Source organism: Hypomesus nipponensis, chromosome 1 (assembly GCF_054491055.1).
Source record: "Hypomesus nipponensis isolate SF chromosome 1, ASM5449105v1, whole genome shotgun sequence".
Lineage (NCBI taxonomy): Eukaryota > Metazoa > Chordata > Actinopteri > Osmeriformes > Osmeridae > Hypomesus > Hypomesus nipponensis.
The window spans coordinates 10,229,446-10,251,701 of NC_140361.1; the positions used below are offsets into that span (position 1 = coordinate 10,229,446).

The 22,256-nt window shown below is 49.6% G+C and overlaps 1 protein-coding gene across 4 annotated transcripts in view; it reads right to left on the reverse strand.

Moving 5' to 3' along the window:
* Positions 1-22,256, reverse strand: part of drp2 (dystrophin related protein 2) — an 89,455-nt gene that overhangs the window by 2,392 nt on the left and 64,807 nt on the right. For 3 of the 4 annotated variants that reach the window (XM_084688118.1, XM_084688054.1, XM_084688265.1), the window contains 15 exons: positions 21,414-21,475; positions 20,437-20,511; positions 18,820-19,021; positions 16,529-16,614; positions 14,891-15,048; positions 12,308-12,474; positions 12,018-12,129; positions 10,674-10,810; positions 10,483-10,548; positions 6,018-6,083; positions 4,274-4,420; positions 3,094-3,334; positions 1,984-2,101; positions 1,555-1,641; positions 1,221-1,309 (listed from right to left, as the gene is read on the reverse strand). In XM_084688118.1, coding sequence (XP_084544244.1) covers positions 1,290-1,309; positions 1,555-1,641; positions 1,984-2,101; positions 3,094-3,334; positions 4,274-4,420; positions 6,018-6,083; positions 10,483-10,548; positions 10,674-10,810; positions 12,018-12,129; positions 12,308-12,474; positions 14,891-15,048; positions 16,529-16,614; positions 18,820-19,021; positions 20,437-20,511; positions 21,414-21,475 — 1,744 coding nt within the window. In that variant the 3' untranslated portion in view covers positions 1,221-1,289. The remainder of the gene's footprint in view (positions 1-1,220; positions 1,310-1,554; positions 1,642-1,983; positions 2,102-3,093; positions 3,335-4,273; positions 4,421-6,017; positions 6,084-10,482; positions 10,549-10,673; positions 10,811-12,017; positions 12,130-12,307; positions 12,475-14,890; positions 15,049-16,528; positions 16,615-18,819; positions 19,022-20,436; positions 20,512-21,413; positions 21,476-22,256) is intronic. The other variant, XM_084688187.1, reaches the window with a different exon arrangement.

Consider the following 22,256-nt stretch of genomic DNA (forward strand, 5'->3'; position numbering starts at 1 on the left):
CAATATGGCACTGGGATCCCTCCCTGCCTCCCATGGCGCCATGGGAGGGGAAAGGAAGGCAGTCTAGCAGCTCTTGGGCCTAAGGGGCCAGTCCTTCTGTGCACGCAGCAGGGGTAAAAGCTCACAATAAGCCTGCCGTTTAACTGCAGACACCCATCTCCACAAAACCCACTGAACAAAAACGACTTCTGTCTATAAAGTCAGTCCCTGAACCCTGTCAGGCAAAGAGCTGCAACAGTGCATTCTGTTCCTCACCACTGTGTGTGCATGTGTGTGTGCGTGTGTGTGAGTGTGTGTGCCTGCATGCATGCATAGGTATGTGAGTGTGTGTATTTGTGATGTGCGCTAACTGTGACAGTGAAACAGGAGCAGTTTGAGACATGGACACTTTAGGAAGATCAGAGGAACTGTGTATGTGAGTGTGTGTGTGTGTATGTGAGTGAGTGTGTGTGAGTGTGTGTATGTGAGTGAGCGTGTGTGTGAGTGTGTTGTGTGTGTGTGCGCAGAGAAACGCTTCACTGGCGGACACTTTGGCTGTCCTAAATAAATCATAGGTCTTACTGATGTTGTGTGAGTCCCATGGAGTAAATAACCTTGTTGAGGGTCCTGCCTGCTCCGCAGCAATCTGCTCTGCTCTCTGTGCTCCACGGCACAGCTACAGACCCTGCAGTCAGCCTGACCCACATTAAGTCAATTCTCACATGCATCACCACCCCCCCACCCCTCCGCCCCCCCACCCACCACAACCACCACCATCCAATTCCAAAATAAGAAAAAAAAAGACGTCTTGAAATGCATTTGAAATGGAAAAACTTACAAACATACAAGAGTTACTGGGTTTCTGACAGGAAAAAAAAAATAGAGGAAATCCTCCTGTCTTTTTGCATCATGAAAGTCCTTTCTGTGGAAGGTCCTTGTTGTGCTGTGTACTGATATAAAGCTTCACACCTCGGGCGACTACACAGACGCTGGTTAGCACAGTGTCTTGGATGGACGCTAACGCTAGCTAATAACTCATTAGCTAACACAGTTTCTGCCTTAGCCTCCATTAACTCGGGTCAACACAGTGTCTTGGCTGTACTGCCTGCTAACGTTAGCTGCAGCTGGGTTAGCAGGCACAGTGCGGTGGCTGGACGTTAGCTTTAGCCTTTAGCCTGGACTGTTAGTGCACACAGAGGTCCAGGAGAAGATTTAGTGTGGGGCCGTCAGGCCCTACCCACAGCCACAAGCAGCCCAGGCCATCAGGACGCCCAGCATGCTTCACTCTGCTCTCCAGGACCGTCCCTGGGTCAGATGAGTGAAGTCGTGCCTAAAAGGAGGATGAAAGGCAGAAACGAAAGGTGAAAAGAGGGGTCAGAACTCTCTCATTAGAAATGTGAGAGGCTTCAAAGGAACAGATTGACCTAGCTGCTCCTAACAGTTTTGATGACATGGTTTAATAAACTGCTGTCATAGTAATCTTGTAAATTAACAACTGGACTGCAGGAATATGCATATAAATAATAATGCTGTATAGGGGCAATGAGTTGATCTGATCTGATGGGTCTGACTCACCTGGTTCTGATGGAAAGACGTTTCTAAGTTGCTCAATGACTTCCTGAAGCTGCAGCACTGTGTCATGTTCATGGTCCATGTCATCTCCTGTAACACACATGCACATGCACAAATATACACGCACAAGGGCACACACACACAAACACACACAACCGTTGGTAAAAACTATGAAACAGATCATAACCCACTAATCCACACTGGTTCCATCCAAGCCTGGATGTGCAATTCCTTTATCATAGATGTTGGGTTTTGAGCTTCCAATACCGCACTCTCTGTTAACAATACTGATTAGTTTTCATACCAAACACACATTTATTTGCAGCATATCTTGTGAATAAAAGTGTGTACAATTATAGCACAGCTGCATTATCCCAATACTGCACTCTACTATCCAGCTAGCATCCATCCGGGCTAGCTCAGTAAGCTCACCTGCTGTCTCAGTGTCAGTGGTGTCTCTGCTCACAGCCTCCCCCTGGTGGCCACCCCCAGACACTGGCGAGGACAAGGTCGAGGGTTCTGACCCGTTGGCCTCAGAGTCGTCTTTGGGCTGGCGAGTGGATAAAGAGATGGGATCAACATTCAGATTTCTCCTTGTCTCCTGAGGGATACTGCCTTGGAGTTGTTCCTGTGATCCAGATAATCTAAGAACGCCCGAACCTTGAAGAAGTTCAGCTTTTCCTGGAAAGTCTGTGCTGGCAGCTGGTTCAGACCCAGTTACAGAATGTAAAAGGCATTTCTATTTTCCTTGTGATATTGACATTGAGAAGGCTAGAGCAGACCCCCCCCCCCCCCCCCCCGCCCTCCTCCATTCCCTGCTTCAAAGCGGATCTTTGGTGCATAAATATCTTAAGCAGAGTTTAAAAGGGACTGTGGGTCTGGGATAGCCTTAGAATTGTAGACAAAAGTTCAATTCACTGCCACTCTAAAGCAATTTAGTACTCTTAAAATGTGGGGTATTCTATGGCTTTATTCTCCTCATCTCCACTAAGTGATCTCTTCTATTTCAATCCCCCTTCTCTGCTCACAGACTCACAGAGAAAATGTCTTTCTCTGTATCTTTCTCCCCTGCCACCATTTGCTCCTCCTTGCCCCTTCCTCTCTTATTGACCCAAAGCGCTGCAAATGATCTCTCCCTCCTCTCCCTCGCTCACTCTTTATTCCCCATTGAAACATTCTTAGCCAGCTACAGCATCCAATCCATCCCTCTATTCTCTCTCTATCGCTATCTATTCCTGTTTGTTGCTTCTGCAGAAGCCTTCTCCCTCTCAATCTCTCTCGTCTCTCTCTCTCTCTTTCGATCCCCTCAGTCTTTCAACTCTTTAGACCTGCATGAGTGGTTTGTCTCTATCTCGCCCCTACCATAGTCTTTCTAAGTTTATATCCAGTCTCCACAGTGAACCTATTGCACTGAACACCCCGCCTGCACTATTATACCTAATTTGTGTACCTGTACCCCATTTCAGCCCACCCCTCCCCTCATCAGTCCCTCCCCTCCCCTCGTCAGCCCCCCCCCTCCCCTCGTCAGCCCCCCCCCCTCACCTGGAGCAGCAGCTCACGGAGCCTGTGCAGTTGGGACTCCAGCTGCTTGTTGTGGTCCTCCAGGATCTGCATGCGCGTCTCCAGACGCGTCTTGTGCTGGCGCAGGACCCGGGCCTCGGCGAGCAGCTCCTCGTCCTGCAGCTCCTCTGAGGGGGAGCCTGGGGCCCCGTCTGTCAGCTGGGGGGAGGACGCCGCCTCCTCGTGCTTCCACTTCAGTCTGCGGTACTCCCCCTGCAGCACCCTGGGAGCCCCCGCATAGCTGTTAGAGGACGCCTTGATGACCACCCCTCACAGGACTGGACGGTCGGGTTTGTATCATCTGAACATGAACTGGTTTCTCAGGTTGAGGCCATGTCAGAGCCCTAGTATTGGAACACAAGTTCTGGGCTAAAATAGTAAAGTATGACAAGCACTAGTGCTAAATGACCAGAGTCTGGGCTGTATAGCATCACATTCAGGGAGATTGAGAAGAACAGAAGTGGGTTAAGGTTTCAGAAGCCCTGAGGTTTGCCTGTGTGTGTGTAAACTTAGTATAAACCTATTATTTAGTATGGACAATATAGGAGGGAATGTTTGTGTCATTGGCACAAAGGTCACAGGCACGCTGGGGATGGAAAATAATTATTTTCATGAATCATACCTAGGAAAGTTGCCTCTGGTAGCATATTAAGTGGGTAGAGAAAACTATTTTCCTAACACTGAGGATTTTTAAGACTTGAGGGATTTTTTCCAGTTACGCGTAAAATCCAATTTGAATTTAGGATTATATTGTTCTATTTAATGTCTGAAAAACGTTTACTCTCATCAAAGTCATGCATGATGTCATTTAGGCTGTTGTAGCAGTCTATTCAAAGGATATGTGATGGAAAAAGGGTCTGAATACAAAATAAAATATGAGTAAGTAAACTTGATGAACCTGTTTCAATGCAAAACACAATTTCTCTTCATTTAACAAAAAGGCAACAAGTCAAATGAAATCAAACAACTCGATCAAATATTCATAGAAAATGGACGTTCAAGGGTGCTCAGCAGTTGGTCTATTACAACTGCCTGAAGGCATTGCACAGCCACCCCACACAAACAGTCTCTCTCTTTGACATGCACACAGACACACATACACACACACAGAGTCTCTCTCTCCCTAACACACACACACACACACACGGGTGGGTTCTCTCACCGGTTCTCGTTCTCCAGGCGTGCCAGTGTGCGCTGCAGCTCGTCCTTGTCCTGGCCCTCCAGGTGGGTGAGCAGCAGGAGCTGGCCGCAGGGGGAGTCCTGCTCCAGGGCGGGGCTGGAGTGACGCAGGAGGTACTGATCTTCATCCCTGAGTCCCCCCACAGGAGACAGCACACTGAGCCACACGGCCACCAGCAGCACAGCACGGAGCCATCCACAGCACAGCACAGCATAGCATCGCACAGCAAAGCATCGCACAGCATCGCACAGCATAGCACAGAACAGCATAGCATAGCATAGCACAGCATAGCACAGCACAGCACAGCACAGCATAGCATCGCACAGCAAAGCATCACACAGCATCGCACAGCATAGCACAGCATAGCAAAGCATCGTACAGCATCGCACAGCATTGCACAGCACAGCACAGCACAGAACAGACAGCCAAACACAGCAGCTCAACACGAGGACGGCAAAACAGCAGGGACACCTGAACACCCACACACTGACACACAGGACCAACCACAACATAAAAGGGTAAACACACAGAGCCACATGCATCCCCAGACACACAGCACTGTGGCAAGAGAGGCACAGGTAGCCATGCAGCAGCACAGGAGCACCACAGGAGCAGCACAGGGCAGGGAGTGGAACCAAAACTGGGATGGACAGAAACTCCCAAACAGAACTCAGACACAAAGACCAACAATGGCAGACATGTACAGCATGCAAGAGCGGTGCCAGGCCCGGCCGTGGCCAGCGGAACCTGCTGCCAAGGCAACAGATGCAGGTACAAAACAAGGAGTCCACAGAGGATGCACAGACAGCAGCACAGACAGGACAAGCCACCGAGGGCTCACAGGCAGGTGGGCAGTGAAAGGCTCCATGAATGGACACTTCTAACTAACTGCCTACACATGTACACAACACACAAACCCTTTGATCAAGGCCACAAGCTGCAGGAGCTATCTGTGTTGTAGGCTCCTTTTGATGGATCTGTCTCGAATCGTATCCATAGTTAGGGGGAGAGATTTGAGAAGAACTCACACTCTGCTCGTGCACGCACACACACCCAAACCCTTTGATCAATATCACCACCACCACCGTACTTTCCCAAATTGACCCCTTCTGAGGCATTCCTTTGTTAAGGTCTGCTTGCCCGATTGACTCACCTTCACTTCAGGGCCCTGGAGTACATCGCTTCCCACAGCCCCACCCCCCAACAGCCCTCCCCCAACAGCCCACCCCCAACAGCCCACCCCCAACAGCCCACCCCCCAACATGGCCCCATTCTTAACCAGCCTCCAGCTCCAGCTCCTGTTCTATGGCATTTCATTACCCACGCCTCTCCACCTCCCCATGTTCCACCCTACTGTGCAGCCTGTTCTATTTATGCTCTGCACCACACTCCTTAATCACACAGACTTTTATATGATGAAGGGGAGAGTGTGTGCACTGCCATGGGTCATTTTCATTATCTGGCTGATCTTTTTATATGATTGCCCAGCCTCCCCCTGAACATGTTCCCACACACACATACACACACACATACACACACACATGCACACGTGCTAAGCACACACGGTCAGACTCATTCATACACTCAAGGCTATGTCTTATTTTCACATAAATTCAGGGGCACACGCAATCACTAAAGAAAGTAGACAACACACACAGGGGTATTTCTGTGAAAAGTCTTGGCCGTGATGAAAGGGTTCAGAGTGTGGGGGTGGAAGTGTACTCACAGACTTTCATCAGGTGACAGGCTATCTGTGAAGAAGGAACAAGTCTGGCTTTCCATCTCCGCCAATCTAGTTATAATAAAACACACACACACACACACGCACACAAATGAGATCCAGGTACAATTGAGAGGAAAGTCTATAGACACAACAAATGTCTATTTTAGATGCAGCATCTATTTGGAACAAAGAAAATAAAACCATGAAGAGTATGGAAGCTACAGCAGGGTTGTCAATCTCATTTAGAGCGATTTATTTGACAGCAATTTATACATCTCTCTCTCCCCCCTTCATCTCTCTCTCCCCCTCCATCTCTCTCCCCCCTCCATCTATCTCCCCCCTCCATCTCTCTCTCCCCTCCATCTCTCTCTCCCCCCTCCATCTATCTCCCCCCTCCATCTCTCTCTCCCCTCCATCTCTATCTCCCCCTCCATCTCTCTCCCCCCTCCATCTATCTCCCCCCTCCATCTCTCTTTCCCCCCTCCATCTATCTCCCCCCTCCATCTCTCTCCCCCCTCCATCTCTCTCTCCCCCCTCCATCTCTCTCTCCCCTCCATCTCTCTCCCCCCTCCATCTCTCTCCCCCCTCCATCTCTCTCTCCCCTCCATCTCTCTCTCCCCCCTCCATCTCTCTCTCCCCTCCATCTCTCTCTCCCCCCTCCATCTCTCTCTCCCCTCCATCTCTCTCTCCCCTCCATCTCTCTCCCTCCTCCATCTCTCTCCCCTCCTCTCTCTCTCTGTCTCTCTCTTCTGCAAGAGGAAAACAAATCTACAATTATTAAGTTCCATACATCTTTTATGAGATGTTCAACCAGCCTTTTCTCTAGACATGATATAGTGTGTGTTTCTGCCTGCCCTAACTCAATGCAGACTACAACAACCCCCTAGGACTGAACTGTCTCTCTACATTACAGGGGCGCTTTCTCCACTTCCCAGATCAGCTTCCTTCCTTCAGTCTGCCTGTCTCTTGTCTTTACTGGAGCTGCTCAACTCCCGCACAACTCTGATAACAAAGACAGATACCCAGAGAACAGTTTACTGCAGGTCAATGCAGGGAGTACAGCGAAACCAGAAGTACTGTGGTTAAAGCCCAGTGGTACTCTTTAACATAAATGGTAGGAATGTGAATATGTGAAAGAGAATGGAGAGAGAAATATAATTGATCATACATGAATGTATACCTGTGCAATGCGTAACAGTCACAAAAGTTCATATCAAAAATCATTATATCACTAAAGGGTCTGCAATTGGTGACCAATCTTTGTATCCAGTGCAACTGTAACCCTAACTTGAGTTGAGCTTTTCAGCACCATGGACAGATACTATTTTCTGGAGGTTTTCAGTCCCCGGACAGCAAATAGTCCTCTGCATTTATCAGATAGATCAACTTTGCTTTTGTAGCAATTCAGTCTTCAGCACAGAAATGGCCTTCAGGTGGCCTGTCAGAACAGCCAGGGAGCTAGCAGGCAACATGGCCCACCAGACACGCACGGAAAATGGGCTACCAGCCTCCACCGTCACCTCCAATCTCATTTGCTGATGCAGGGCAGAAAAAAGGGGGGAAATGGATGGAGTGATTGAGGGCCTGTCAAGGCGTTCCAAGTTCCATCCTGTTCCCTCCCAGTGTCCTCCCATCCTGTCCTGTAGAGGAGATCCATTCTCAGAGAGAGACCCCCTGCTGACAGATCCTAACTCAAACAGGCAGCCAATTTATCTGATGGGAGTAATACGGTCTCAATGACCCTCTCTGGACCTTCTCAGGGACAGTGGGATGGGAAGGGGCTCTGAACCCCAGGTGGCGTGTGTGCAGCTTTGGAATGTGTGCATGTGTGTTCGTGTGTGTGTGAGGGTGTGGGAGAATGATACAAAGACAGACCAAGAGGGAAAGAAGAAAGAAAGAAAGAAAAAGAGAAGACCCTTCATCCAGGTCTGCCTTGTGATAGTCAATGAACATGTTTTTTAGTCAATTCCTGAGATCTCTATGTAGAGCTCTCTATTTTTTTCTGCCATTCATCCTTCCCTCTCTCTCTCTCTCTCTCTCTCTCTCTCTCTCTCTCTTACTCTCTCTCTCTCTCTCTCTCTCTCTCTCTCTCTCTCTCTCTCTCTCTCTCTCTCTCTCTCTCTCTCTCTCTCTCTCTCTCTCTCTCTCTCTCTCCCTCCCTCCCTTTATCTCAGATGTGGAGTCTGTTGTGATGATGAAAGGACTCCTCTCCACTGGCACCTCAGTGTGTGTGACGTGCCAGCAAATCTGCCCCTTTACAGCCAACCCCAAACATCAAATACCTCCGTTTCCCCTGTGGGGGAGCACATTATTACTCTGGATTAACACATACACCCCCTCACACACATACACATGCAAGTACACACACACACACACACACACACACAGCCCTCTCCTCCCTTGTCTTGATGTGTATGTCCTCCCTAGGGAGCGTTTAATATAGCCGCAATTCTGACATCCTGCTTTTGATATCAATTTGATTTTCCCATTAAGGTTCAAAGAGGACTGTGACAATGATGGAGGGAACAAATAAAGAGATGTGATTCTTTACTTAATGTGTTTTTTAAATGAGAGACAGACTAAATTAACAGCCAGGACAACGCTGCAGAGAAATAGTGAGAGAAGAGAGAGGAGAACCAGAGAGGGTAGAAAGAAAGGGGGAAAATAAATTAAGCAAAGAGGGAAAGACCAAACAGAGAACGAGACATAACTGATCAAGAGTCATTTTGCATGCAGAAGAGTACAGATTGATCTCCATAGTTATTTTAATAACCTGTCCATTCACATTTGGTATGATCAAGTACAAAAAAAAATAAAAAATGTCTTCAGTAACTACCAAAATGTTTCTCTGTTCATACCTTTAAGCTCAAGATTCTCTAGAAATGTTAAGATGTCGCACTGCAGCAAAAGGACAGATGGGCCAATATTTTTTTTTACAAAACCCAAACCATACCACATAAAATATAACTCCCTCCATCATGGATTCCCGCCCCTCATTGTGCAATCTGATAGGCCAGTAAATCAGGCGTCGGACTTCGTAAACTCGTCTCACGTCTAAGACACCAGGACGTGGCCCTGCCCATTCCTTCATCTCTGTTTATCTGGTTTATGTGGCGATGGCTGCTGGCACATGCTGCGGGCATGTCATGCCAGTCTACAGTTTGGTGGGTTTTCAGTTTGAGCCAAGTAGCTGTGCCAACCAAATTATTCTAATTGATGGCTGTCAAGCAAATGTGAAATGATTCTGGAACAGGGACAATGACAACTGTGAGCCAACACTCAGAATGGCTGCAGGTGAGAAATGGAAACGGTGACGAGAGGATGTCATAAAAAACCTTTTGTAGAGATGGCAGACAATAAGGGAACAAGAGAGATAATAGGAGAGAGAGAGACAGAGAGAGGAATAAAAGATGATGTGTAGGAAGCAGAAGAAGGGAGGGAGGAAGAGAGACAGGAAAAGAGGTCTGTCCTTTTGTTGGTGTGTGTCTCCTAAGTGTTAATAGGATGCAATGTGTGTTCATGTCTCAGGTATAACACACACACACACAATTCCACACATACAGTACACACACACACACTTTTCTCTTTCACTGTGGGAGATCTTTGCTCTGTTTTTTTTTATTGTGCTGGGCAGCGCTGGTCTGGGTGAGGCACTGCAGGGTGTTAGCCTGTTGCCTGTTTATGCCCTGTCAGAGAGACAGTGATCTGCCCTGGCAGCTCCCAGGTGCACAGTGACCCCCGCCCCCCCTCCCTCCCCCCTCCCTCCCCCTCTCACCCTGCCAGCCCCCCGATATACTACCCGCTGGGCTTTCAGAGGTAGGTGAACCTTGACAAGACCATACCAAACACAGTACTTATGCACTTCTCGTGTGCACGTGCATGAGTGTGTCTGTGAGTGTGTGAGTATGTGTGTGTGTGTGTGTGTGTAAACTAAGAGAGGGGAGACCTGCAGGGTCAACCAGACTTCCATTCAGGCCAAAGCTCAGTACCCAGGATGCTGCCAGATCGATATTTCAATCACAGTGCAGTAAAGGAGCGGGCGTGCGTGTATGTGTGTGTGTGTGTGTGTGTGTGTGTGTGTGGGGGGGGGGGTGGTGGTGGTGGGGGGGGTGTAACAGTAATGGAATAGTGGGGCAGAGAGCAACAAATAATTTGGTGGGTTAGAAAAGATTCAACCAACATGGCACGCCAGTGTTTTGTTCAGTACATGGTTGTTCGAACACCGGTGGTGGCTGCTTTGTTCCTTCTTCTAACAACAACAACTCACCAGGCAGTGACAGTTATACTACTCTGAATCAGTTACCAAAGCAGGTCAGGCCATAAAAAAATTATTATGTTGACACATTCTCTTGAAGGCAGAACATTAGTTAGTGTGTGTTGTGTTTGCATATGTCAGCATGTGTCTATGTTTGTAGGTGTGTGTATGCTTGTCTGCGAGTGTGTTTTGGAAAAAAAGAGAGGCTCGTACCTGCTAGCGAAGTGCTCGATCCTGCTGTGTGTGTCTGCATGAGGCAGCTTGGGAGAGGAGCCGGGCCTGATCACAATGAGCACACACACAAAAACCACATGAAACCGATGGGACCACTGTGTGTCAATGTGTGTGTGTCAATGTTTATGAGAGTGTGTGTGTGTGCGCGCGCGCCTGTGTGTGTGACTCACGTCTCTGAGTTCTCTGCCTCCAGTACAGACTGAACAGGTAGGTAGCCTCTCTGAGGGTGTTTGCTGAAGTACTGCTTCGACCTGAACTTGTTCTTCAGCGTCTTGGCAAAGTCCCGCATCTTCTCTCCTGAGGTTGTCTAGGGCACATGATTTAGGATGAGGGTGAGGGGTAGGAGGGTTGGGGGAGCATGAGTAAGTGCGAGGGAGGCAAACAGATAAAGTTCAAAACTTTTGAATCCCTCAAATTTCCCCCAGACAGTAGTAAGCTCTGTGGTCTTGGCTAAGGCCTCATTCATCAGCCTGCCCCCAAACCCACCCTGACCCCTCTCAGCCCCAGATGGCTCCTCCTCTCTCCCTCAGTCACACAGCTGAAAGGTAGGGGAGTCTGGGTGAAGTCAAAAACTCCAACAAGGAGCACTTAAAGCGTGGCAGTGAAATACTGCCCTGAGAAAAATCATTGTGCAGATGGCTTTCTGCCATATTTCACAGCTCTGCATTGATTGAAGCTGAGGTCTGGAGCATCCTCTGTGTGCACTCTCTCAAATCATCTCTGTTTTGGAGGCACAGTGCTCCATTTGTGTACCAGCCAGAGCCTGATGGGACTTTGGGGAGTCCCACACTGTTCAGCCGCAGTGATGTACTCCATGTGCCCAAATTAGCTGGAAGGAAATGAGTCCAATTTAAGCTAAGTGTTTACATTTATGCATTGTTGCATAAAGGTTACAATTAGGGGAAATATCTGTGTTTATATTGAAGCTGCAACAGATAACCTTACAAAATAAATTTAAATATGACAAAAAGCACCTCCAATCCTTGTCTGAACTTCTGCACTTTCTCCCAGTTTGAGTTTGATTGACAGCGGTTTTAAAACATAAGCCAAAGGAGAAAAGTCTGTCTCGCCGAAGGCAATTGGCTGGAACAAGATTGCTGGAATATAATTGGCTGGAAAGTAGCGGGCTACTCCCAAAAATTAGAAATTGACATTTCACTGGCAGTGAGCTGTCTATGTTGCTAAACAACTCTCAGAGGGCCTCATTAGCTTACACAGCATGTTTAAATGTGACAAAACCTTTCTCTTTTTTTGGAAAGAATCTTACCTATTGTTCCTTTAAATTGACATTGTTCTATAACCTAAATTTCATTGAGATTATTATTCATATGGGTTTAGCAAATATCCAACCAATTTTGCGTGCATTTCTACTTTTATGCAGGTACAGGGGGCGTACTTTCTAAATGCATCTTAAGGCTAATACAGTAAATGCACAAGGGAACATCAAGGCGTTGAGGGGTCATTGTGAACTCTTTGTCACCACAGGCTGAAACTGACACCCATCAGGGACTTACTGGGGTGTAGTACTCCATGATGGGGTAGTGCAGTTTCTTGCCCTTGGTGGTGCGGCCTGTTAGGAAGCAGGTCTGACAGATGTCCACATTGAACTGTTTGAGGCTGCGGTACCTGTCAGAAAAGGAACAGATAATGACCATGAAGCAGCTGCCATGGTAACAGGAATAAATCATACTGGATTAATGCAGACAAGAAAGTGTCTCCCTGAACTGTGTACGTGTACGTTGTGTGTGTCTGTGTGTGTGCATCTAACCCTATCCACGGCCCCTTCCCTGGGCAGCAGACCCACCTGAAGCCCTTGATGGGGCACTGCTTGCAGACATAGCACTTGGCCTGGTGCTTGGCGGCCTCCGCCAGAGCCACGCGCTGCAGCACGGGCAGCCACACCACGGACTGGGGCTCCAGACTCATCCACTCCAGGAAGTAGGCCACCTCAATGGCTGGCTTCCCCGGAGCCTGGGACGGGAGCAACATGCAGCGACAGCTAGAGTAATTACACAGGCCTAAAAACAGCCCGGAGGAGTGCGGTGGAGATACACCGGGAGAGAGAGACAGCAAATGCCTGTTCAAGGTTTGCCGCTCCCATGTGTCATTAAGCTTTCTCATTCTCCTGTCCCCACCTGATTTTCTTTGGAAATGGAATCTCAAAGAGAATGGGATGAGAGGGAGAACAGGGGGGAGGAGAGGAGGAGGAGGCGGGATGTGAGATGAGGCGAGGGCTAAGGAGGTAGGCATGGCCGACTGGTGTATTTCTGTCACACTCACATCAACAGAAGCATGTACACTTTCAACCACAACAGACAAAACAGGAATCAATACCCCCCACTAAGTATTTTTACTTTGGCTAACAACCTGTTGAGCGTTTCAGAAATAAGCGAGAGAGAAAAAACAGGAAGTCAGTCTCATAAAGCAAAGACTCGCCATGCACGGAATATCTGTAATGTGCTAAATTCTCATTAAGTGCGCATCAGAGATGCATTAAAAGGTTGATTTCCCGGAGGTCTCCTCCCTAGCTTAGGAAAAGCAGCATAATTAACGTGAGTGCTTGTGTGTGTGTGCTTGTGTGCGTGTGCTTGTGTGCGTGTGCTTGTGTGTGTGTGTTTGAGAGGTCTGCTGAAGTGTGGGATCCCCAGAGAGGGCAGTGCTCCACAGCTGAGGAGTCTTCACACAGTGTGGAAGACCAAATGTCAATGGAGCATTACTGAATATGATGGACCAAATATGCCTTTACTGAGCAAACTCTGTCATTGAGCACACAATGAACACACTAGACACACTTTACTGCTCTCTGTTGACTATATTCATCCGCACACTGCAACAAACCTTGTGGTTCTGTTACACCAAGCTAAATCATTTGTGGGGACCAACAAAATATCCGCACAACGTAAAAGAAAATCTTTGTTTACTTTCCTTGTGGAGATTTCTGGACCCCACATGGGTATGTACACAACGCCACACACCAGTCCTGACCACACACACACCAGTCCTGACCACACACACCAGTCCTGACCACACACACCAGTCCTGACCACACACACACCAGTCCTGACCACACACACACCAGTCCTGACCACACACACCAGTCCTGACCACACACACCAGTCCTGACCACACACACACCAGTCCTGACCACACACACACCAGTCCTGACCACACACACACACCAGTCCTGACCACACACACCAGTCCTGACCACACACACACCAGTCCAGACCACACACACACCAGTCCTGACCACACACACCAGTCCTGACCACACACACCAGTCCTGACCACACACACCAGTCCTGACCACACACACACACCAGTCCTGACCACACACACACCAGTCCTGACCACACACACACACCAGTCCTGACCACACACACACCAGTCCTGACCACACACACCAGTCCTGACCACACACACCAGTCCTGACCACACACGCCAGACCAGGAACCGATATTGCTCCCTCCTCGTCGAGGGTCTCCCATCAGCCCCCACGCCATCAGAGAGCCTCTGTCTGACGCCCACGACAGTGGCCGTGCCAGCCGGTTCCTCACTTTGACTCTATTGCTACGCCAAGTGATAAATTGGCAATTGGGGCGCGCACTGATTGGCACTATACAGATATTTCATCTGCGCGTAAAAAGCCTTGACATGGAGCAAATGGTGAAATGAATGGATTTTAATCATCCATAGCTGATATCAGGAGCATGGACTAGAATAGAGTGGGATTTAATTAAGTATTGGCTGTAACAGCAGGATTTAAAGGGTTTAAAAAGGCCATCTTCCAAAAGCCCTGTACCCTGCTTTTGGAAGACTATAATTAGTTTGTCCCCTCAGCTAAATGCCACTACGATGGTTCCCAACAACCTGAAGCCTGTGGAACACCAGGACCCAGCTTTACATGTGAATGAAAGTGAATCAGTAGTTGGAGCATGTCCCTTCATTTCGCACAAATTGCAAGGATGACGACCTGCAAGTCAGTCTTTGACCCAGCTTAATCACATAAATATTAAAACTCCACCATGCATCTTTCAAAGGGCATGTCAGCTATATTTTTACTGTGATCCTCTGATTGTATCCTGCACAAACTCATTACAGCCATGTTCACATCCAGAGCGTTTTGCAGTAATACATTATGTATGCAATGGAATGTCAGAATGCTGAACCTAGCTCATGTGCAACATACTCACAAGCTGAGATGGAGCCATGCGCATGCATGTGTGTGTGGTACGTGCGCTCGCGTGTCTGTGCGCACAGGTGTGTACGGCGACTGCCATTTTTGTGTGCGATGTGTTGTTCGCGTGCTTGCGTGTATGTGTGTGTCCCTATACTGTGTGTGTATGTGTGTGTGTGCACGTGTTAGCGTGTGTTTGCGTGTTCTCACCATGCGGAAGCAGCTCCGGACGCTGGGCTCCACGTTGCTGCCCCCGAAGGCGGCCACCTCCCCCAGCTGCCGGGGGATCTGGATGGCCTCGTGGAGCAGCAGGCTGAGGTGGCGCTGGTCCGTCAGGCCGCCAGGACCCGCCACCTGTCTGAACAGGTCTGACAACAACACAGCCGCAGCTCACATGGGGGGGGTCTTCTAGGTACGTGTCGTCTGGCGCGTGTGTGTGTGTGTTTCACGCACATGTGAAAGACGAAAGCCACAGTGCTGAGTGTGTATGTACGGGATTGTGCATCGTCTTTTACAGGTGAGGAAAAGGGACTTGAAGGGAGTCGGTCACATGTGGGTGGGTGGATACTCATGGTGGGCAGAGGTCTGCGGGGAGAGAGTGGAGAAACAGAGAAGAAGAGAGAAAGAGAGAGAGAGGGAGAGAGTGGAGAAACAGAGAAGAAGAGAGAAATAGAGAGAGAGAGAGAGAGAGAGAGAGAGAGAGAGAAAGACAGAGTGGGAGAGATGAGAAAGATAAACAGAGGGAGACAGAAAGGGAGAGTAAGAAAGAGACGGGGTGAAGGAGAGAAAGGAAGAGTGAGACAGAGGGAGAGAGAAAAAAAGAGAGAGAGAGAGGGGGGGGGAGGTGGAGCCGATGTCACCGCAGACCAAAAGCGGCCGCATGAGCCCAGCTGTAGCGGGCTCGTGAAGCATGACAGCCATGAGAAGGGGCTTCATAAAGGATGATCAAATAGCTGCAGGGCCCCTGCCTGCCCCAGCCTAACTCTGATCCCCCACACAGCCCCATCACACATTAACCACCAGCATGTTAAAGGGCCCTTTATATACAGGCCGGGCCAGAGGGACCTGAGGGCACAGACCCCTCTGGCATCTTTAAGTGACTCCAGATGTGTCTCCTTGTTCCGCTCTCAGAGGGTCAGTCCCTTGAGCTGAGGAGTTTAAGTGTGAGATCAATCACCTGGACAAACTGGTGTGGCCATGGGGCCCACCCTGTACCTCTCTACCCACGGGCACCAGAGAAGATGGCCTATTCACCTTCGAAAACACACGAAATCTGCTGCCATTCAGTTTTTACGAGCTGTCACAGATGGCACTGGAACGACCATGGGCATGGCTTTGACGCCACGCTGCCAACAAAGTCTGAATGTGGGCAGTGCTGACTCTCTCTCTCTCTTCCTCTTCCTCTGTCTCTCACTCTCTCTCTCTCCATCTGTTGTTCTCCCTTCTCTCTCTCTCCTCCCTCTGTCTCTATCTCTCCCTTTCACCTCCTCTCTCTCTCTCTCATTCTCCCTCTACCTTTCTCTTTTTCTCTCCATCTCTATCTCTCCAACATATTTACAAGAGTGGGGTCGTAAACGGCAGTTACAAAGACACTAAAAGGGCTGTATCCTGGAGCTGGGGGCCAGTGAAATATTACAACATAACTTTCATTGAAAATCGAAATGGGAAGGCAGAGGAAAGTTAGTGCTGCGTGTGTGTGTCGCTGCAGAGAGCGTTCTGTGTGATTACAGAAACAGAGTGGTCAGGCCCATCCATTTGACTGGGATAAGTGGATGTCTAATGTATGATTTCTGTGTGGCTTGTGGCTGAGATGCGGTGCTATGTAAATAAGCGTTCAGAGGAACTTACATTTGTACTTCTCCTGGACGTCTGCGCTGCACAAGCTCACCAGGCCGGTCTTGAACGACAGAACTCGCATCTTCCCATTGCGACCGCTGTGAGGAGAGAAGAGCAAGTAACCCAAAGGTTACTGAAGAGTCACGTTTGTGGAAGTATAATAAACACATGCACGCACACAAGCATACACACACACGTGACATTAGCTGCCCTTCCCAGGGTCACTGAGAAAGTATGTCTGCTCATGCTAGTGACTATAGGGACACAATGTGATGTCTGGCCAATGGCAATGCCACTGTGTGGGAGAAGCTTCCTGTCCCCGGTCTAAATGGGTCACATATCTGTGTGACTGGGTGCCAGAGGGACACACACTGGAGTCTAGGGAAGGACAGAAAGGACACTGTTTACTAGGAAATCAGCCTCTCTCTCTCTCTCTCTCTCTCTCTCTCTCCCTGTCTCACTCTCTCTCCTTGTCTCACTGTTTCTCTCCCTGTCTCACTGTCTCTCTACCTCTCTCTTTTCTCTCTGTCTGTCTCACCATGCCTCTGTCTGTCTGTCTGTCTGTCTGTCTGTCTGTCTGTCTGTCTGTCTGTCTGTCTGTCTGTCTGTCTGTCTGTCTGTCTGTCTGTCTCACCCCCACCCGTGAGGACAGCAGAGTGAGAACATCAGACAGAGCAGGAGATGAGTGGGAGATGAGAAGAGATAGTGTGAGCACACTCCAGTAGAGAGAACATTAGTCTGGGGAAGGGAGCCTGGAGGAGGAGATGTTCTGAGAGAGGAGGGTTTACTGTTTACCACCAGAACACCAACTCAGGTGGGAACAGTGGAGACGGTGAGGAGTCGGGGTGAGAAGATTAGAGCCCGTCAACAACATGACTTCCATTCTCTGCCATTAGAGAGCAGTTAGTCAGCGACCTGGGGGAGGTGGAGAGAGTGTGCTGTCAGCATCTCTCACACTCTCTGGGCTGTGCGTCGTGTGTCATCTCCAATATGCACCCCCCCCCCCTCCCCTCACGGCCGCGTCGCCCCCACCCCCTGCTGGAGTGTGACACGCCTCGAGAGCAGACGAGGATGAGGGAGCACACCAGTTCACAGACACACACACATCAACATCGCCACTCCGACGTACGCACACACACAGACACACACACATATACTGCACATGCCCCCATAAAGGCATACACACACACACAAATAAACAACTAAACACTTCTTACTCAAATGCACTCAAACTCTTAAAAGACCACGCAGCAGAGTGAGAGAGATAGGACATGCAGCCTACCATCACAACAAGCTAAACCCTCAGTAACACTCAGTATGTCACGGGAGCCCATGATTACTGCTCTCACACACTCACACACAGGCTCAGCTCATCCCCTGGTCGTTTATTGGAAAAGAAAAAAGCAATTACTGAAATTTATGTGGAAGGTAAAAATGCTGATTGCCTCTCATTAGGAAGCAGGTAGTTAAGAACCAGGAAACAAATGTACACTGCTGAAGAAAGAGAGAGAGAGAGAGAGAGAGAGAGAGAGAGAGAGAGAGAGAGAGAGAGAGAGAGAGAGAGAGAGAGAGAGAGAGAGAGAGAGAGAGAGAGAGAGAGAGAGAGAGAGAGAAACCCATTGCATGACCATCCCCCCTCCCTGTCCCCCCTTTTTGGTTGCTGAGAATACAGCAACCCATCCTACATAAAAGGCTTAGCAGGGGAAGATGAACGGTCTGAACGAAGCACTGAAGCCTTTCTACTGGCTGTGGTGTTGATTGGACCCGTGCCAGTCTGGTTCCAGCCATCTCACACAGCCAGATATAGATCTATGAGACCCTCTGCTGACAGGGCTCTCCACCAATCAGAACACTTACCAAGAGAGGAGCACCATGAAGCCCCTACTCCTTCATCGTGGAGGCTTTAGAGCCCTCTGTATGTGTGTGTGTGTGTGTGTGGTTCAGGCAATGTGTGAGGTCTTACTCATGATGTCATGAGCTTATCCTGAGCATTACAACACTTACTGACACACATGAAGCTCAAGTCAACATCCCACTTCAGTTCTATGTCCAACAGCTGACTCCAGTAATGAGCGGCTCAGCTCTGGTTTAGACAAGATGACAAAAGGAGCCCTGCTCCCAGTACTTAGTATCGTTATGGACTAACGTGACGACACAGTGGACTTCTGTAGCTACCGGGGTCCCGGGTAAAGCAAAGCCTTTTGTCTTCAACGAACACTCGTGTTGTGTAAGTGGATATCACAGCTTCATCATTGAAGAGGCCAGCAGTGCCCCCCTCCCCCGCCCCCCGGGTAGGCCCCTACCTGTCGTAGACGTTGAGCAGCCAGTTGAGACACATGTCCACGCAGAGGGGGATGTTGACCAGCATGGCTCTCTCCTCCTCCAGCCTCTCGTAGAGGCCGGTCAGGCCGTGAATCACCTCCACCACATCCATCACATGCTCCGCCTGCTGCAGGTCCTGCTCCCGGAACACATCCACCAGGCTGCCCAGCGTCAGCAGGTCCACTGCACACACACACACACACACACACACACACACACATGCTCGCACACACACACACAGACGCACACGTGTGCATACACACAAGCATACATGCACACATTCAGATGCACACACACACACACAAGCCAGAAGCACACCCAACAAATGGTCATCCTCATGTCGTCATCCATCCCAAACAGCCTAGTTCAAAGACACCAGAGAAGAAGGGGAGCGCTCGTTCACCTTCCCTTCCACTTAAGTCCTATGCCAGATGTTGCCAGGACGTCAACACAAATTTGATTCTGTCGCTCTCTAAACTCATTTGAAGGCCATCCCAAGAACGGGAGGTAAAAGGGTGTCCTCTAATGTCAGCTGTAATTGGATAGAGCGATAATGAGGAAGCAGAGAGAGGGGAGATAACTGGAGAGCTCTCCAGGCTGGAAGAGAGACACACTAAAAGGCATTTTAGATGCGCTTTTATAGAGCCTTCCTCAATCATCCACACAGGCAAAGTGGACAGAGGGAGAGAGAGAGAAGGAAAGAGGGAGAGAGAGGGAAAGATGGAGAGAGAGAGAGAAACAGAAAGAGAAATCAAACTGTAGTTACTATGGCAGCCTGGCAATTAATTCTGCTAACGACACGGACTAGCCGACTGGCAGAGAAAAAGAGCTGCAGAAAGAAAGCTGCATGGGGGAGAAGAGAAAGACAGAGAGAGGTGCAGAACCCACTCTGGGTTTTTGCAGGCCATTGCCACTGTCAGGGGGTGGTGATGGAGGTGGAGAGAGGAGTGTGCCAGGCAGGGGAGGGGGAGGGGTAGCGTGAAGAAAGAGGGAGACCATGAAAGAGGATGAGAGAGGCCGCCTGTGGCGGGGCATGGGCGACTCTGGGACGGGTCGGCCGGGCGCAGCAGGGGGAAGACAAGAGGGAGGGAGAGAGGTGGGACGGGGGGCGGGGAGGGAGGGAGGTGAGGAGGAATGTGAGGAGGGAGGTGAAGAGGGGGGGGGAGAAAGGAAGGGTGAAAAGGAGAACAGGATGGTGGAGGGTGAGTCTGGACCAGGGAAGATAAACCTGCCAGCAGGACCCAGGAGGTCCACACATTTATGCCTCATCATGTGGTGCACCCGCTAATTACCCTCCCTTAAGCCACTCAATAAGGCTTGTTAATAGGTTTAATTAGGCAGCATGACAATGATGCAGCCCCTGCAGTAAATGTGAGTGGAAGACAAGGTATGAGGAGCTGAAGGTGGTCCACTAGGCTGGAGTCTGATTTAATGACCTTGGCTGGCCTGTGGACACAATCCCAGAGTAATGGAAAGGAGAAGAGAAGCGAGGTGAGGAGAAAAGGAGGAGAGCAGAGCAGAGAAGAGGTTAAGAAAAGAAAGAAGATGACAAAAGAGGAGGGCAGAGGAAAGGTTAAGAGAGACGAGAGGATACATACGTCTCAAGGCCTTCTGAACCCGCCGTAGCTTCATAGCTGTCCTGTACGCAGAGAACTTAATGTTGTTTAGATCCGCTGAAGGACACAGAATAAAAAAAGGGAGAGATTACCGTAACGGAAAAAAAGAAAGGCAGCAGGAAAGAGATATACAGTGAGTGGATGTCAAAGCTTGTCAAAGATGGAGACTCAGAGATAAGCACAAACACCTAACCCGTCTCCCCCTCAGACAGCCAAGGAAACACACTACTCCCTCTCTCCACCTCCTCCTCCCTCGACCTCCTCTACCCTCTTTCCCCTCCTCCTCTCACCTGCTCTTCTCCCTCTATCTCTTACTATTTCCATCCCCTCCTCTTCCTCCACTTGCTCCTCTCTCCATCTCCTCCCCCAACTCCTCTCTCCTTCTCCTCCTCCCTCCATCTCCTCCCTCCATCTCCTCCTCCTTCCATCTCCTCCTCCTTCCATCTCCTCCTACTTCCATCTCCTCCTCCATCTCCTCCTCCTTCCATCTCCTCTCTCCTTCGATCTCCTCCTCCCTCCATCTCTCCGGTAGCTTCCCCACCCTTCGAGGGTGCCATTAGCAGGGGCGTGTCATGTTGTGCTTTGATAACATCTCAGAGCTGCAGTCAGCCAGCAGCTTTAAGTGTTAGGGTGCCTGGGTGGATAACCCTTCCTGTCACATCCCATTAATACAAACACACCCCATGTAGATTCATCCCAATTAATTAAAGGCAGGGAAAAAAGCAATCAGCCAGCAGCAGCAGCAGCAGCAGCAGCGAGTGAGTGAGTCAGTGAGTGAGCCCGGCAGGTTAATGAGGGCGTTGTTCTCCTTCTTCTGGGTGCCTGGTGCACGAGCCCCTAATGAGGGTGCGCGGCTGACAGGCAGGCGGGGACATCCCAGCGCTGCCCCCTGCTGGGTTGGAGGATTGAGGCCCATGCAGGGCTCCAGAGGAGGCTGCTGGGTCATGCTGCCCTCTTACCCAATGCCTGGTAGAGCTCCGTCATCTTTGGGTGGTCCCAGCACGTCGTCTGAGCCTGGTGGCTGGGGGAGGAGCATTAGAGAGCAGGGGAGATGGAGGAGGAGGAGAGGGGAGGACAGGGGAGGAGAGGGAAGGAATGGCAAACAGAATGTGAAATGAGTGCAGAAGAGCAGAGGTTGAGCAGAGAGAGATAGAGAGAGAGGGGGAGAGGGAGAGAGACAGAGAGAGAGAGAGAGAGAGAGAGAGAGAGAGAGAGAGAGAGAGAGAGAGAGAGAGAGAGAGAGAGAGAGAGAGAGAGAGAGAGAGAGAGAGAGAGAGAGAGAGAGAGAGAGAGAGAGAGAGAGAGGAGAGAGAGAGAGAGAGAGAGAGAGAGAGAGAGAGAGAGAGAGAGAGAGAGAGAGAGAGAGAGAGAGAGAGAGAGAGAGAGAGAGAGAGAGAGAGAGAGAGAGAGAGAGAGAGAGATGTTACAGAACAGAAGGCCGTAAGAGATATAAACCCTTTAAAGTGCAGACAGAGAGGACATGTTCTCTGTGACATGCCAGTGTTCCTGCACTCCCTAACTAAGGCTGTTTTCAACTCTCAGCCTCCCTGCCGTGCCAGGACATGAGCACGTCATTAAACTCACACAGCACTCCTACACACCCAACTACCAGCACCACACTGAGAGGTACACCGTGAAAAATAGATAGACAATAAATAAATGATGAGCCCGAATAAATAAATAAGCGAGGGCTTTCGAGCCCAGCGTTTGCCAGAACCCCAGGGACAATTTTAGATCTCGTTACCTGAGGAGCTGAGAGTTTTCATTGATTGGTGCCCAACACAATGCCTGTCCCAAATTGT